Source organism: Pituophis catenifer, unplaced genomic scaffold (genome assembly GCF_029215685.1).
Source record: "Pituophis catenifer annectens isolate HBS135680 unplaced genomic scaffold, rPitCat1.0.hap2 SCAF_12, whole genome shotgun sequence".
Taxonomy (NCBI): Eukaryota; Metazoa; Chordata; class Lepidosauria; order Squamata; family Colubridae; genus Pituophis; species Pituophis catenifer.
Genome location: NW_027256892.1, coordinates 21,192,479 through 21,209,896, shown reverse-complemented (window position 1 = coordinate 21,209,896; position 17,418 = coordinate 21,192,479). Strand labels below are relative to the sequence as shown.

Genomic DNA, 17,418 nt, shown 5'->3' with positions numbered 1-17,418 from the left:
GTTCTCCCTCCCTCCTGCTCATGGCAACTTGAAAGCTTTGCAAGTTGACATCTCTGATCTAGATGTCTTGTTATGAATCAGTCCCGTTGAGATAAACAGGGTATACATTCAGATTGGCATTTTGGCTTACAGCGATGCACAAACCCACCCAATGATAGTTCATTCAATAAAGCTAACCCTAAGAATAGTTTAAGGTTACATGCAGAACAAGTCACTGACTCGGGCAGCCGAATAGTTGCTTCAACCCTTCTTACCTGCTTCCCCGAGTTACAGGTAGCAAAATATAGGCAAGCCATCTCAATCTCGGTTTGACACTCGCTCCTTGTTTTCACATTAAGTAAACTTACATTTTTTATTACCTGGAGTTATTAATAAACATTTAAAAGTCACCAAGATAAATTGTGCAGGTACCGCTTCCCCCCTGCCCCCAGCGCATTTGTGAAGTTTCCATAATTAAAAATAAATCTTGACGGCTAGGAATAGCGTACTGCGCATAGGAGAATGTGAAGGCATTCAGGTGAGCCTCTTCTGGGGAGGGGAGGCAGTAGGAAGGATTCTCCATCGGAGAAAAATTCAGGGGTTGTGAGTTCTAATCCTGCCTTAGGCATGAAAGCCAGCTGGGTGACTTTGGGCCAATCACCAGGAGATGGTGAGTTCCAGTCCTGCCTTAGGCATGAAAGCCAGGTGAGAAACTTTGAGCCAATGAACCAGGAGATTGTGAGTTCTAGTTCTGCCTTAGGCATGAAAGCCAGCTGGGTGACTTTGGGCCAATCACCAGGAGATGGTGAGTTCTAGTCTCATCTTAAGCATGAAAGCCGGGCGGAAGATTTTGAGTTTATCACCAGGAGACTGGGAGTTCTAGTCTCATCTTAAGCATGAAAGCCAGCTGGGTAACTTTGGGCCAATCTCTCTCTCTCAGCCTAATTCACCTCAGATTGTTGTTGTTATGGGGAAAATAGGAGGAAGAAGGAACATTAGATATGTTTGCCACCTTGAATTATTTATAAAAAAACAATAACAAGGTAGGATAACAATAAATTAAAATAATAAAACCAGTGAGAATTTACAGATAATGGATGGAAAGGGGGAAGGCCCAGAGCTTTAGCCCAGAATAAAAATTAAGCTTTTATGAGACCGATGCTCTACAATGCAGCATAGTTTCCTACGAAACGCTACTGTGGGGAATTGTGGGAAAGTGCAAAATGGCAGCTTTCCAAAGACTAGGAACTAAGCTCCAGGAAAGCCTTCGGAGCCTGGGGAGGGCGAAAATCCCTCTCCCACCGTGGTGCAGGAGGCCGAGTAGGCCAAATCCCCAAGGCCACGCCTGTTGTGACCTAGGCCCAAGTATTATCAGACGCAATCAGTTCTAAACAAACAGATTTTTATTAGAACAGCTGAGAATTAACTCATTCTCAGCGTAGACCAAACTCATTCAAAACAAATTCTTCATAACACAATTCCCTACGCACGGTCACTCAAGCACTCGTCACTTCCCGCCTGGACTACTGCAATGCTCTCTACATGGGGCTCCCCTTGGGGTGCACCCGGAGGCTGCAGTTGGTCCAGAATGCGGCCCGCGCGGGGGATTATGGGAGCGACGGGGCGTTCACATATAACACCTGTCCTGCACGAGCTGCACTGGCTTCCTGTGGTCTTCCGGGTGCACTTCAAGGTGTTGGTGACCACCTTTAAAGCGCTCCATGGCTTAGGGCCGGGGTATTTGCGAGACCGCCTTCTGCCACCGATAGCCTCCCACCGACCGGTTCGCTCGCACAGAGAGGGCCTCCTCAGGGTGCCGTCGGCCAGGCAGTGCCCTCTGCAATGACCTGCCCCTGAGATACGCATGATATCAGACCTCCGGACTTTTAGTTGGGCCCTGAAGACACACTTGTTCCATCTAGCTGGCTTGATCCCATCCTCTTAGTTTTTTTAATCGAATTCGGTTTTAATTGGGTTGTTTTAAATTCGGGCCAAAACTATTTAATTTTTTTTTTAAATGTTTTTAAATTTTATTTGCTATGTTTTATTCTGGCTGTACACCGCCCTGAGTCCCGCAGGAGAAGGGTGGTATAGAAATATAATAAAATAAATAAATAAATAAATTCAAAACAAATTCTTCATAACACAATTCTTCAGCCTTATCACCAAACTTGGTCTACTTTGGCAACCTGCCAAAGGCTTTTCTTAGCAAAAGTTCAGAAGCAGAAGACACCGCCTTACTCTCGAGTCGTCCTTTTTGCTTTAGCTGCTCTTCCTTCTGGCAGCTCTTCGCATGCGTGCACTAGGAACAGGCTCCTCCTGTTCCTCTGCCTCTCTGCTGTCTGCCTCTGGAGGCTCAGGAGTTCGCACATCATTCCCCGATGGCCCTGGCCCCATCTCTGCCTCCGACGCAGAGCCCTTATCCAGGCCTTCCCCAGCCTCCAGGACTGGCCCCTGTTCTTCCTCAGCCTCCTCACTGTCCGACTCCACTGCCAGCTCCACAGGCTGTTGGCGGACCACAACAACGCCACTCAGGGCAAATTTTTCAATCCCACCCCGGTGTCATCTTTATATTCAATCTTTATATTATTCATGTTGTCTTGTATTCTTGTATGGACTGCACCAGCAGAGGCTAAATCAATTTCGTTGCATACATGATGTACAATGACAATAAAGGTTTTGAACTTGGCTTTTTTTTTTCCATACCTCTCCTGATGTCTTCCCTACCTCCTGACAGCCCCTCGGATGCTGAATTAAGTAGAAATGATGTGGGCTGGAGTTGAATTGTATGATTTCTGGCTCTTTTAGCTCTTCTTAGCATTTATAGGCAAGCTGGAGGCTGAAACTATGGAGAGACTCCATCCTAACCCACTAAGTGATTTGTCTGGGCTTCACAAGTCGTCGTGCGTTTTAAATCATGGTTCTCGGTTAGCACGTTTTTTTAATGACTCCAGCCAGTTATAGTTTATTCAATAACTCATGCTTATGGGAGCCATTTAGCAGAGGTTGTGAGGGAAATCCATACTTTTGAACGGAATGAAGTCGAAATGGAGGAGGGTGGATCGCAGGTAGGAAACGGCCTTTCTGAATAGTGCTCCAGCCAAGGAATAAAATAGAAATCCAGAGTCAAAATGTTCTAACTTAATTCTTTGCTTGTCCTGCTAGTTTTCTATTGGTGGGGAATTGTGTGTACAAGACTGTGAGTTCTAATTCTGCCTTAGTCACAAACGTTGGTTGGGTAACTGTGGACCAATCACCAGGAGACGGTGAGTTCTGATCCCGCCTTAGGCATGAAAGCTGGCTGGGTGACTTTGGGCCAATCACCAGGAGACGGTGAGTTCTGGTCCAACCTTAGGCATGAAAGCTGGTTGGGTGACTTTGGGCCAATCACCAGGGGACGGTGAGTTCTGATCCCGCCTTAGGCATGAAAGCTGGTTGGGTGACTTTGGGCCAATCACCAGGAGACGGTGAGTTCTGATCCCGCCTTAGGCATGAAAGCTGGTTGGGTGACTTTGGGCCAATCACCAGGGGACGGTGAGTTCTGATCCCGCCTTAGGCATGAAAGCTGGTTGGGTGACTTTGGGCCAATCACCAGGAGACTGTGAGTTCTAGTCCCGCCTTAGGCATGAAAGCTGGCTGGGTGACTTTGGGCCAATCACCAGGAGATGGTGAGTTCTGGTCCCGCCTTAGGCATGAAAGCTGGTTGGGTGACTTTGGGCCAATCACCAGGAGATGGTGAGTTCTGATCCCGCTTTAGGCATGAAAGCTGGTTGGGTGACTTTGGACCAATCACCAGGAGACTGTGAGTTCTGATCCCGCCTTAGGCATGAAAGCTGGCTGGGTGACTTTGGGTCAATCACCAGGAGACGGTGAGTTCTAGTCCCGCCTTAGGCATGAAAGCTGGCTGGGTGACTTTGGACCAATCCTCTCTCAGCCCCACCTACCTCACAGGGTTGTTTTTGTGGGGAAATTAGGGAAGTATATTAGGTGTGTTTGCCACCTTGAGTTGCTTTAAAAAAAATAATAAAGGTGGGATATAAAATAACTAACTAACTAACCAACCAACTAACTAACTAGCTCTCCTCCTGCAGTGTCTTCAACCTCTGTAGCAGTGGTGAAATCCAGCAGGTTCTGACAGGTTCTGGACAACTAGTAGCAGAAATTTTGAGCAGTTCGGAGAACCGGCAAATACCACCTCTGGCTGGCCCCCGAGTGGGGTGGGAATGGAGATTTTGCAATATCATTCCCCCAGGAGCGGGGAGGGAATGAGGATTTTGCAGTATCCTTCCCCTGGAGTAGGGTGGAAATGGAGATTTTGCAGTATCCTTCCCCTGCCATGCCCACCAAGCCACACCACACCTACCAAGCCACACCCACAGAACCAGTAGTAAAAAATTTTGGATTTCACTACTGCTCTGGTAGTCATCTAACACTTAATTTTGCTGGAAGGCAGAGCAAGTGCCTATGAAGGAGAGGGGAGAGGAAAGGAGAAAATACCCTCTAAAGTTGGAATTGGAAAGAGGGAGGGGCATTCATTGGATGGAACAGCAGCGATGGAGGACTCCCAGAAGACCTGAAGGATGGTCAGCAGACATCCTTCCTGTGGTTGGGCAAGCGGAGAATTCAGCCAGACAGAAAAATAATTACTGGGGGGCAGGGAGGGGGAAGTTGATTGGGTGTCCCCCTCCCCACTTTCTTCTCTATAATAACTGCACAGTAATTAGTTTCACAATTTTGCTGCTATACTTTATAATAGCCTCCATTAAAGTTATGGGTTTTTTTAAGGCAGTAATGGCTTACAGAGTAATTAATGAGGATGAACTTTATTGCTACTTTTTATTGGGTGGGGGTTGCCCATTCTTCTCTCTTTATCTCCCTCCCTCCCTCCCTCTCTCTCTTTCTTTCTTTCTTTTTCTTTCTTTTTTCTTTCTTTCTCTTTCTCTTTCTTTCTCTTTCCTTTCTTTCTTTCTTTCTTTCTTTCTTTCTTTCTTTCTTTCTTTCTTTCTTTCTTTCTTTCTTTCTTTCCTTTCTTTCTTTCTTTCTCCCTCTGTTTCTTTCTCCCTCTTTTTCCTTCTCTGTTTCTCTCTTTCTTTCTCTCTCTCTCCCTCTCTCTTTTGCTCCCTCTCTTCCTCTCTGTTTCTCTGTTTCTCTCGCTCCCGCTCCTTCTCCCTCCCTCTCCCTCTCCCCCCTCTCTCTCTCACACGCAAACACCTTTTCCAAACTGTTTTCCTCTAACCGAAAATCCTTAGCTCCTTTCCTATAATATTAATCTTCTCACTTTTTACTAACAGCCCCCTCCCAAAATTTAGCTTATGAGAAGATAGACAGGACGAAGTTTTCGTTTCCCTCCCATAAACACTCAGGGGAGAGGGACAGTGTAAAAATTGGATACGTCGATAAGATAAAAGATAATAGTAGAACTAGACACCTTCCATGAAATGAGCTAATAGGTGATTTTTAAACCTGCTAGGAGGAAATATTTATTCGTACAGCACGAAATCCCGTATGTGAAATTTCCTGCCACGAAATTTGGTGTGGGCGAAGGGGTGAGATAGCTTCAAAAGGGCCTTGGCGATTTTAAGACGTGTTGGGGGCCTCTTCTTCTCGTTCTTAGTTAGAGAAAATCTTTCTTTCTCCCGGAGAAATTTAGTGAAACCATTCCCCAAAATTTGCAAGACCCTTTAGGCCAGCTCTAAAATAAATACCGTATTTTTCAGACTATAAGACGCACTTTGCACCCACCCACCCAAAAAGTGGGTGGAAATGTCTGTGTGTCTTATAGACCAAATATGGCCTCCCAAACCTTCCGCGAGTCATGTTTCCAACCTCCCCAGCCCCCAGAAGCTCTCTGTGGGCCAAAAATGGGTGTGTTTTTGGCAAAAAAGGGATGCGCAGAGAGTTTGGGAGGCCTGTTTTTGGCCTGCAAAGTGCTTCTGGGGGCCAGGAAGGGTGAAAACGCAATGCGCGGAACCAAAAACTATTTTGTTCCCCCTTGTTTTTCTCCGTTAAATCTAGGTGCGTCTTATAGTTTGAAAAATACGGTATCTCACTTTTCTGAAGGACAAATCCCCTCCCCCCAAATTCGACTGTCGTTGATTTTTTTTAAAAAAAAGGATGATTTGAATGGATCCTAGTGGGCAATGCTGGATTTTACATATCCCTCCCTAGTGCAGCGGTCTCCAACCTTGGCAACTTTAAGCCTGGCGGACTTCAACTCCCAGAATTCCCCAGCCAGCTCTGCGGGTGGTTCGGAGAACCGGTAGCGACGGCAGTACAAGGCTCCGCCCACTCACCCAGTCATCATTGGTTAAACCAGGAAGTAACCTGTTTTTCACCCTCTGCGCATGCGCCAGTGGTGGGTTCCTCCCGGTTCGGCCCGGTTTGGCTGAGCTGGTAGTGGTGAAGATATGAAGTCACCGAACCAGTTCTCTTTGTTCGGGAGCTGGCCCCCCCCGCCCCACCCCCATCCCCCTGCATTATTCTTACCTTTTATTTGGCCCCACCCCCAATCTATTGCTGCCTCCCAAGTCCCAGCTGATCGGCTAGAAGGAAAAAAACTGTTTAAACTCTTGCCGCGGGGCTTCAAAGGGCCGCCCTACAGCTGATCAGTGTTAAAAGGCAGTGTAGTGGTAGACCGGTGCCTCCAAAAACAAATGAGTAGACTGGTGCCTGCAAAAATAAATGGGTAGACCAGTGCCTCCAAAAACAAATGAGTAGACCAGTGCCTCCAAAAACAAATGAGTAGACCAGTGCCTCCAAAAACAAATGAGTAGACCGGTGCCTCCAAAAACAAATGAGTAGACCAGTGCCTCCAAAAACAAATGAGTAGACCAGTGCCTTCAAAAGCAAATGAGTAGACCGGTGCCTCCAAAAACAAATGAGTAGACCGGTGCCTCCAAAAACAAATGAGTAGACCGATACAGCTCTGCAAGCAGTTAAAAGCCTGGTAGACCAGTACCTCTGCCAAATCCTAAAGAATTGTCACATGACCATCAAGCCACGCCCACAAAATAAGCCACGCCCACAGAACCGGTAGTAAAAATTTATAGAACCCACCCCTGGCATGCGCAGAAGGGTTTACGCATGCACAGAGGGTCCAAGCACGCATGTGGCGAACCGGTAGGGAAGGTAAATAGATTTCACCCCTGCACTGTCCCCCTGCCTGTCAATACACACACACATACACACACACACACACACATACACACTGCCTCCCCCAACCCCAATTGTCTGCATTGTCAATTGCCTGTTGATGTCTCTTTCTTGATCCCATCCCAACTTGTCTCTCAGAATTGCAAATTATCCACTCCGGGCATTGCCACTGAAGTGATGTATACCGCTTGCCAAGATAACCCCCTTGGTAAAATATGGCCTGCTTAAATCTTGTCTGGGTTCCCATTAGAATCTGAGCTAAACCTTGGTGTCAGCTTAATATACTCCCAGCCTTGAACTTCTTTTGGCAGGAGGAAGCAGTAGGAAGTGGAAAGAGATCGCACGGAATCTAGAGACGATCTAAGATTTATTTATTTTTTTTCCTGGTGGGAATCTAATCGAACAGGACAAGAATGGATGCTCCATCACTGGAGGTTTTTAAGGAAGGGATTGGACAGTCCCTTGTCTGCAATGGTATAGAACAGGGGTATCAAACTTGATTTCGTCGAGGGCTGGATCAGGGTTGTGTTTGACCTTCGGGGGGTGTGGCCAGAGTGGGCATGGCCAGCTCGACGTCACTCATATCAGGGGTGTCTGTGGCGGCCCAAGACAGCAGTGAAACCCAATTTTTTTTACTACCGGTTCTGTGGGCATGGCTTGGTAGGCATGGTGTGGCTCGGTGAGTGTGGCTTGGTGGGCGTGGCAGGGGAAGGATACTGCAAAGGCCCCAATCCCTCCCCACTCCTGGGGGAAGTATACTGCAAAATCCCCATTCCCACCCCACTCCTGGGGAAGGTTACTGCAAAATCCCCATTCCCACCCCACTCCTGGGGAAGGTTACTGCAAAATCCCCATTCCCTCCCCACTCTTGGGGGAAGGATATTGCAAAATCTCCATTCCCACCACCACTCCAGGGGAAGGATACTGCAAAATCCCCATTCCCCCCTCCCCCACTCTGGGGCCAGCCAGAGGTGGTATTTGCCGGTTCTCCAAACTACTCAAAATTTCCGCTGCCGGTTCTCCGAACTGCTGAAAATTTCCGCTACCGGTTCTCCAGAACCTGTCAGAACCTGCTGGATTTCACCCCTGCCCCAAGAGCTCTGCCAGTGAAAATGGGCTCCTGAACTCCGTTTTCAGCTGCGACGGCCTCCTGCAACCTTTGTCAGCAAAAACGGAGCTCGGGAGGGTTGCACGCGTCCCTCTCAAGCTCCCTTTTTGCTGGCCGAGCTCCATTTTTGTTAGCAGAGGCACTGCGGGCCAATCCTTCTGTCAGCCTTGGAAGCCATATTAGGCCGGAAGCTTCAATGCTGCCACCTCCTCATGTGTGGGAAAGTAGGAGGGGGGATTTAGGAGAGTGGAATTAGTAGACATAATAGCATTCTTTCTATTGGTCAAGGTCAGGGGCTGGGTCAAGGTGGAACGGATGTTGATTGGAGCATGTAATGAAAGGAGAGAAATGGGATGGTTTGGGGAGCTTTTGAATTACTGAAGGAAAGCCCTGGATTTTCAGATTCGGGATTTCTCAGATGTGCCAGTTTACCTATTCTAGTAAAGAGAACTTTGGAAAATGCCTGCGTCCGTGTCTTTACTGGGAGTTGGGGGTTTTCTGGAACACTGACACCTTCGCTGTTTCCAGGGCGGCCCCACAGGCCAGATCTAAGCACCCTATGAACCAGATTCGGGCCGTGGGCCTTGAGTTTGACACCCCCTGGTATAGAGTTTCCAAGGGGTTGGACTAGAAGACCTCCAAGGTCCCTTCCAGCTATACATCTCTGTGGTACAATTGTGGAATGGACAATGGACCCATCCATCCTTTGGTGTCTACCCATTTTTTTTTTTTTTTTGCTTTGTTTCACAGGCATCCTTCCAGAAGGGATCCTGAAGTCCCGGCCAATAACATCACCCAGAGAAGCATCTTCCCTGCTGGAGACAACCTGGCCTCTCTTTGGTGGCAACTGCTGCCTCTTCAAACCTGCTTGTGAAATGGGTGGGTTGTGAGCGCTGGTAAGACTTGTGAGCCTCGTGGCCTTTGAACTGCCTTCTGATCCCTTCTTGCTTTGATCTCCATGTGGTCTCCTGTTCTGTCTCTGGGGTTTCTGCTGTCAGGTAATGAGGAGCTGTGGGTCCCATCAGCCTTGGAGATGCCGAAGCGACGAGACATCTTGGCGATTGTGCTGATTGTGCTTCCCTGGACGCTGCTTATCACCGTCTGGCATCAGAGCGCCATTGCGCCCCTGCTCGCAGTGCATAAGGGTGAGGAGAAAGCCCAGGCCAGCTCTGACCATCACTGGCCCCATCATCCACAACCACCACAACTCATCGTCAACCTTCCCACCGTTGTATTCATTTCACCACCCGGTCTCCCATATGTTCCTTCCAAGATTCTGAACCCAAAACTTCTTAGCGATCTTGAACCTTGTTTCTTGCTTAATTTACACATAGGAAAGTCCACGGTGAATACCGAAGTTTCCTTATTGGCCATGAACAAAAATCCATCTTGCCCACCAGTCTTTAACTGATGAAGACAGTTCAGTACAAGCTCAGTAGGAATTCAGCTATGGTTCTTCAAGAATTAAGCTGAATGGAAGGCCACCTTCCCATTCCATATCTCCTGGGAGGATGGAGTTCAACAGAGAAAGAGCGCTCTCTTCCAGAATGGCCTTTCAAAATAAATTTATTTGATTAATAATAATAGTAATAAATTTCAATATGCTATTTCAATATGGAAGGTTTCATATTTTCTTCATGAGTTCTGAAATGATTTCTTGCCCAGAAGAAGAGATAGGCCTTTATTAAAATGTCCAACTAACTATCTAACTTATGAAAACCCATACAATTATTGTGCTACCTACAGTAGTGGCCAAAATTGTGGAAACCTTTTGGGGAAAAGTGTATTTTCTAAAACTAGGTCATAACACCACTTGGAGTAGTACCATAACATTATATATCAATGGGAAGATAATTTAATCAAGAATGTAATGCAATAACTTTTATGAAGGATTTGCTATTAGAAAAGCAGTTTCAATATAAAGAAGAAAAGTGAAACACGTAGAAAAATACGAGATATACAAAAATGATCACCATAGAAAAAACAAGATATACAAAAATGATAACCATAGAAAAAAACGAGAGATACAAAAATGATCACCATATCAGTTAATACTTAGTTGGGTAACCTTTAGCATGAATTACGACCTTACAACATCTCCCCATGGAGTGAACCAAGTCTTTTAGTTCTGTAGCTGTTATCACGTGAAACCTAGATGGAATGATGGCTTCTATTAACTGGGTTTTATTGCTGGGTCGCTTCTGACTAACAAGTTTCTTTAGTTGGCTCCATAGATTTTCAATTGGGTTAAGAAGATCTGGGCTATTCCCAGGCCATTCCAGCAGTGGAATAGGATTATCTTGACACTCAAAAAAAAAAAAAAAAGTGGTATTATTAGCCATCAAAGCTCAAAAATACACTTTTCCCAAAAGGTTTCCACAATTTTGGCCACTACTGTATTTCTCTGTTCATTTTACAATGTCCAACATACGTTCACCCCTTTCCATAAAGATCCCAAGGTTATTGTTTTCTCTAAATCAGCTTAACGGGGATCCAGTATTTTGTTTCTTATCATGGCCAACCTTGCAAGCTTTCAAACAGGCTCAGGTCAAATTTAGCATCCTTTAAGACTCATGCCAAGAAATGTGCCTTGACCCCCTTGTTACTATGTTTGTATCCCTATATGGTCCTCTTGCTTACAAGCTATGGATAGGCTGGATTTACACATCATGCTAAGCAGAATATGGCTTGTTTAGTGAAATGTGTGAATACAACCAATCGTAGCTTATTCAACCAACCGTAGCCCATCACAGGCTTACAATGTCATGTATGACATTGGTCAAGGCCATTTTCTTCATCACAACCTCTTCCCTCTACTATCTTATTAGTCTTGGTGGCGCAGTGGTTAGAGTGCAGTACTGCAGGCTACTTCTGCTGACTGCCGGCTACCAGCAATTCGGCAATTCGATTCTCACTGGCTCACGGTTGACTCAGCCTTCCATCCTGCCGAGATGGGTAAAATGAGGACCCAGATTGTTGGGGGCAGTAGGCTGACTCTGTAAACTGCTTAGAGAGGGCTGTAAAGCAGTATATATGTCTAAGTACTATTGCTATCAGGGTTAGAGTTCCATCTTGCCTATCGTTCTTTTTCCAACTACTATATAAATATGGACCAACAAAATATAAACACAATACCTTCTTTCCTCTGGTGGTTTAAGCCCTGAGTTTTAGAGATTCGGGACCTGCTCAGTAATCTTCCATAAGAGACAACCGGATTGACTTTGTTCTCCCAATTCCTGAGCCAACATCTTACCCAGCACAACACACTAGGAATGAAGAAGATATAGCAGTTATCCCAAAAAAAACTTTAAATCCATTCCTTACAGTATGGAAAAAATTTGCCCAGGAGCAGGTGAAGCTTGGCCAATAAATCCCAAGGAAGCAATAATATTTAAGTGTAAAATCATTTTCCTGGAACCCCGAGGAGCCATATCTTGGTCTTTCTTGATTGCATTGAATCAAAAATTGGTAGGTTGACTGACGTTCAGATCAAAAGTGTCCCATGAATCATTTCATCATTTCTGTGACGTACGTTGGTAGGAATAAACGGATTGTCTGTGTGTGCTTTTTAAAACTCCTTCTGACCTTTAAAAATGAACGGTTTTATTTATACACGGGTCTTTTACGAGCAATCTTTCATTTGGGGTATGTTGCATGTTAGCTAATTCTTTGCAACTGCAAGGCTGTTCCAATTTGATCAATCTTTCATTTCTTCCTTGAAGAATTATAGATGACGACAATGATGATATCAATACTATATTTATTCAATAGGTAAAGGTAAATTTCCACACGTAGGACATTGCTGTCCATGGTCCTGAAGTCAAAAAAAAATCTCCAACTTTGCTGTCCATGGTCCTGAAGTCAAAATCTCCAACCTTGGCACTAGAACATTTCTATTTCATTTCTCCTAGGCCTGTTTCAGCAAGCTATCTCTTCTTAATCTTTTTATAGAGAGAGAAGCACATTCTATTTTCTTTCTTTTTTTTTAATGATTTTATAATGGTTTTTTTCTTTAACATATATGAGTACTTACTGAACAGTAGATCCTCTGGGTCATTTTACTATATGCAGAATGCTAATAAGAATAATAATACTATTTAGATATACATAATATTTTCCAATCCCTATCAGATGGGTGTCAATGCCAGCACCCAACCTCTCCACTCACACCTTTTTCCTCAGACTTCTTCATTTTTCATTCTTTCAGTTCACCAGGCAGCCGTTTTGCAAATTGTTGGTTTCCTGTTGCAGTAGATCGGTAGATTTTTTATGCAGTTAGAGGATTAGGGGAATCCTTTTGCTGGGAGAAATGAGATGATTGTTTTGCTTCTGATCACAGTAGGAAAAAAAGGCAACGTTCCCCAGGGCATCCCTTCTGCAGACACAGGTCAGGTTTTTGAGTCCATATAATACTTAGTGAGTGCTATCAGGCTGTGTTTCTGATAGCTCTGGATTATTCTCGTCTCCCTAAAGAATTGTGAGAAGTATAATAATGGAAGCGCGCTCTTCAGCTAACCCTACATCAGATCCTTGTCAAATGGCGGTTGCCAAGATTTCCTGGTAGGAAAGACAACTCCGTTTCTTGAGCTTTATTGTCTTGAGAAAAAGATACCCAACTGATTTTGGTCCACCCATTGGCAAATTTTTAAGAGCAGACCACAACAAAGAAGAAGGAGCAGAGTGAGATTTCCATTCAATTCATTAGTTTTAATTGGAATTGTGTTTGATTGCTAAAATACACTTAATATGATTATTCCCTGGTCGTGCATGACTTGCTTACGGAATTAACAAGTTTCCTACAATACTCTGACTCATAAACGAATCAGACTACACGTACACAATAGGCTGAAGAACCCAAAAATTAAACCTAATCAGCTTTAGTAATATTAGATGAATGAAGTCACAAAATCTTGATCTAATCTGGTGATGTTTACTATGTGAATGCAATTGGTTACAGATACAGATACAGATTAACAGTGTTGGAAGGGACCTTGTAGGTCATCTAGTCCAACCCCCAGCCCAAACAGACCCTACACCATTTTTGACAGGTTCCCACAGATGCCGTCACATCCTCATCCCATCATAGAGACAGTCCTTGACTTATGACCATGATTGAGCCTCAAATTTCTGTTGCTAAGTGAGACATTTGTTAAGTGAGTTTTGCCCCACTTTACGATCTTTCTTGCCACCGTTGTTAAGTGAATGACTGCAGTTGTTAAGAAACGTGGTTGTTCAGTGAATCTGGGATTCGGGATAGAGTCGGTGGTGACTGAATGAAGCTAAGAGTTTACTGCCCGGATGCCCTTCCTGACACCTACACGGGGTTCACAGCAGATATTTTCTCTTTGCGCCCTGATAGAGAAACATCTGCCGCTGCCTAGGATTGAACTATCAACCTTCCGAGTGGGAGGCGAGAGTCTTCACCTCTAGGCCACCACGTTGCTCTAATGCCACTATTCATTAAGCCCCTTTAGATAACTGAATGCTATCCTGGTGCATTTGTGTTTTCCCCATTCTTCATTCACCTAGGTGTTACTGCCAATTTGCTACCCTTAGTTTTTATTTTTTTATTTTATTTTATTTTAAATTTATATACTGCCCTTCTCCCTGAGGACTCAGGACGGTGTACAGCCAGAATTAAAAAACATGAAATACAAATATTAAAAACAATTAAAATATATATAAATTTGGCCCAAAATTAAAAATACAAACCAATTAAAACATTTAAAATTTCTTCTTAAGCCAGCCCGGCTTGCTGGAAAAAGTGGGTTTTAAGGGCACGGCGGAAGGCGCTAAGGTCTTGGATTCTCCTTATCTCTGGGGGCAACTGATTCCAGAGGGTAGGTGCCCCCACAGAGAAGGCTCTCCCCCTGGGGGTCACCAGCCTGCATTGATTGGCTGATGGCACCCTGAGGAGGCCCTCTCTGTGGGAGCGCACGGGACGATGGGAGGTCGTTGGTAGCAGCAGGCGGTCTCGAAGATAGCTAGGCCCGATGCCATGGAGCGCTTTAAAGGTGATAACCAGCACCTTGAAGCGCACCCGGAAGACCAGTGCAGCTCACGCAGGAGCGGTGTTACATGGGAGCGCCACGCTGCTCCGATCACTACCCGCGCTGCTGCATTCTGGACAAGTTGGAGCCTCCGGGTGCTCTTCAAGGGGAGCCCCATGTAGAGTTCAAGACGAACAGTGCTTGCCTGCTTCTATTTCTTTATAGCCAGGCTATCAACTTAATAATTTTAAATTGGGGTATTTTAAATTTTTGGGGTTTTAAATCGGCCAAATCTATTTAATTATTTTAATTTTTAATTATTGTTGTGTCTTGTGTTTTTAAATTGGCTGTACACCACCCTGAGTCCTTCGGGAGAAGGGCGGTATAGAAATAAAATTATTATTATTATTATTATTATTATTATTATTATTATTATTATTATTATTATTATTATTATTATTATTATTAAAATATAAGCAGAACAAAAGAGGTGTTAGCTGAAAAGAACTGTATTGATGAAGTTGTTTCGCTCCATTCAAAATGCAGCATTCCAATCTCATGAAGTATCTGATGAAATAATTATATTTTGCACCCTCATGCCCAAAGCTTGATTATTTTCAGAATCAAAAGGTAACTCACGGTGTATTTTTTCAGGGATTGGGGTGGTGGTGGATTTGTGAGCCAGAGGAGAACACCGAGTTGAAGTATAAAATGTACGCTTGTGTAATCTGATGTAATCCCAGTCACGTTCAGGATTTCAAGTAAACAAGCTGGAGAATCAATAAAACGAATCAATGAACCAAAATAAGGGTAGAGCGATTTCACAAACTGTTTTCTCCTGAAATTACTCTGTCAGTTTTTACAGAACTGGGGTTGAATTACTCACACCGGCAGTCCACACACTGGCTGCACACACACACACACCCCATTTTGGGATGTGCCTAGCTGGGACTTCTAGTACCTTTGGATCTTCCAAAACTGTCTTCACTGACCCAAAGCACCTCTCTTAAAATACTATGAAAGCCAGTATGGTCTAGTGGTTAAGGGGCCTAGAAACCAGGAGATGGTGAGTTCCAGTCCTGTCTTATGTAAGAAAGCCAGCTGGGTGACTTTGAGCCAATCACCAGGAAATTGGGAATTCTAGTCCTGCCTTTAGGCATGAAAGCCGGCTGGGTGACTTTGAGCCAATCACCAGGAAATTGGGAATTCTAGTCCTGCCTTTAGGCATGAAAGCCGGCTGGGTGACTTTGACCCAATTACTAGGAAATTGGGAATTCTAGTCCTGCCTTAGGCATGAAAGCCGGCTGGGTGACTTTGAGCCAATCACCAGGAAATTGGGAATTCTAGTCCCACCTTAGGCATGAAAGCCGGCTGGGTGACCTTGGTCCAGTCTCTTACTTTCAGCCCAACTCACCTCACAGCAGTAGTGGGTTGCAAAACCCGTCACTACAGGTTCGCTCGTGTGCACAATGCTTCCGCGCATGCGCAGAATGTTTATGCGCATGCGTCCAGCGTGGGTGGGTGGAGCTTCCGCTACCGGTTCGCCGATCCAGGTAGAACCGGTAGCAACCCACCACTGCCTCACAGGGTTGTTGTTGCAAGGAAAATAGGAGGAGGAAAAAGTAGTAGATATGTTCTCTGCCTTGAATTATTTATTTAAAAATAAAATAAAATGGGAAACATCTCATACACACACACACACACACACACACACACACACACACACACACACACACAAACACCAACACCAGAGATCTCCAAAATCTGTGTTTCTCAGGGTAGAAACACAACCTTATAGCTCTGGATAGTTACCCTATGCAGGAACAGCCTCTGTAATTCAATTTGGTGCCCTTCAAATGTCTTCAGCTTCAACTCTCACCAGCTTCAGTTTTCGAGGCCGATCATTCCAAGTTCAAAGCATTTGCAATTGCACCAAAGGTTCTTCACCCTCACAAGTAACCATTCCGCCCCGATTCATTTGAGTCCATTCAGCTTCGCCACGATTTCCTCAGCCACTTCACTTGATTATTATAGTTTTCTCCCACAACGTTAATTTTTTTTTTTTTTTGCTCCAAATACAAATTATGGATGAGGATGATGATTTATTTTTTTATTTATTTAATTTAATTTTATTAAATTTCTATACCGCCCTTCTCCCGAACGACTCAGGGCGGTGAACAGCCACAAGATAAAACACAGAAGTACAAAAATTTAAAATAGATGAAAAACGAATTAAATAATTTGGCTGAATTTAAAATACCCCATAATTTAAAACAGATTAAAATTTGTATTTAAAATTTATATTTAGAAGGGGAGAAGATTTAGGCCAGGCTAACTTGATGAAATAAAAAAGTTTTAAGCGCGCGACGGATGATGATGATGATGATCAGGGGTGAAATCCTCCCGGTTCGCACCGGATCAGGCGGTTCGGTAGCGATTATTTATTTATTTATTTATTTATTTATTTATTTATTTATTTATTTAAATTTTTACACCGCCCCCTCTCCCGAAGGACTCGGGGCGATGAACAGCCAAAATTAAAAAACATACAATATAAATATTAAAATACTATAAAACAAAATTAAATTTATTGGCTTCCCCCAGTTTAAAACCCCTTACCCATAAAATTCACCAATTAAAAAATGTTTAACCCAGCCCGGCTTGCTGAAATAAAAAAGTCTTCAGGGCCCGGCGGAAGGTACGGAGGTCCGGGATCAGTCGTATCCCTGGGGGTAGGTTGTTCCAGAGGGCGGGTGCCCCCACAGAGAAGGCTCTCCCCCTGGGGGTCGCCAGCCGACATTGCCTGACCGGCGGAACCCTGAGGAGGCCCTCTCTGTGGGAGCGTATTGGCCGGTGGGAGGTTATCAGTGGCAGAAGGTGGTCTCGTAAATAACCGGACCCTAAGCCATGGAGCACTTTGAAGATGAGAACCAGTACCTTGAAGCGCACCCGGAAGACCACTGGAAGCCAATGCAGCTCGCGCAGGATAGGTGTCACATGGGAGCGCCATGTCGCCCCCATAAGTACCCGCGTGGCCGCATTCTGCACCAGTTGGAGCCTCCAAGTGCACCTCAAGGGAAGCCCCACGTAGAGAGCATTGCAGTAGTCCAGCTGGTTCAGCGATCCGGTAGTGATGGTAGAGCAAAGCTCCGCCCACCCACCTGGGTGTCGTTACTTCCTGGTTTTAAC

The 17,418-nt window shown here is 44.8% G+C and overlaps 1 protein-coding gene across 1 annotated transcript in view; it reads left to right on the top strand.

Moving 5' to 3' along the window:
- Positions 1–9,182: 9,182 nt before the first annotated feature.
- The window catches only part of B3GAT1 (beta-1,3-glucuronyltransferase 1), a 28,993-nt gene continuing 20,757 nt past the window's right edge, over positions 9,183–17,418 (top strand). The window contains exon 1 of the mRNA XM_070952335.1: positions 9,183–9,384. Coding sequence (XP_070808436.1) covers positions 9,198–9,384 — 187 coding nt within the window. The 5' untranslated portion in view covers positions 9,183–9,197. The remainder of the gene's footprint in view (positions 9,385–17,418) is intronic.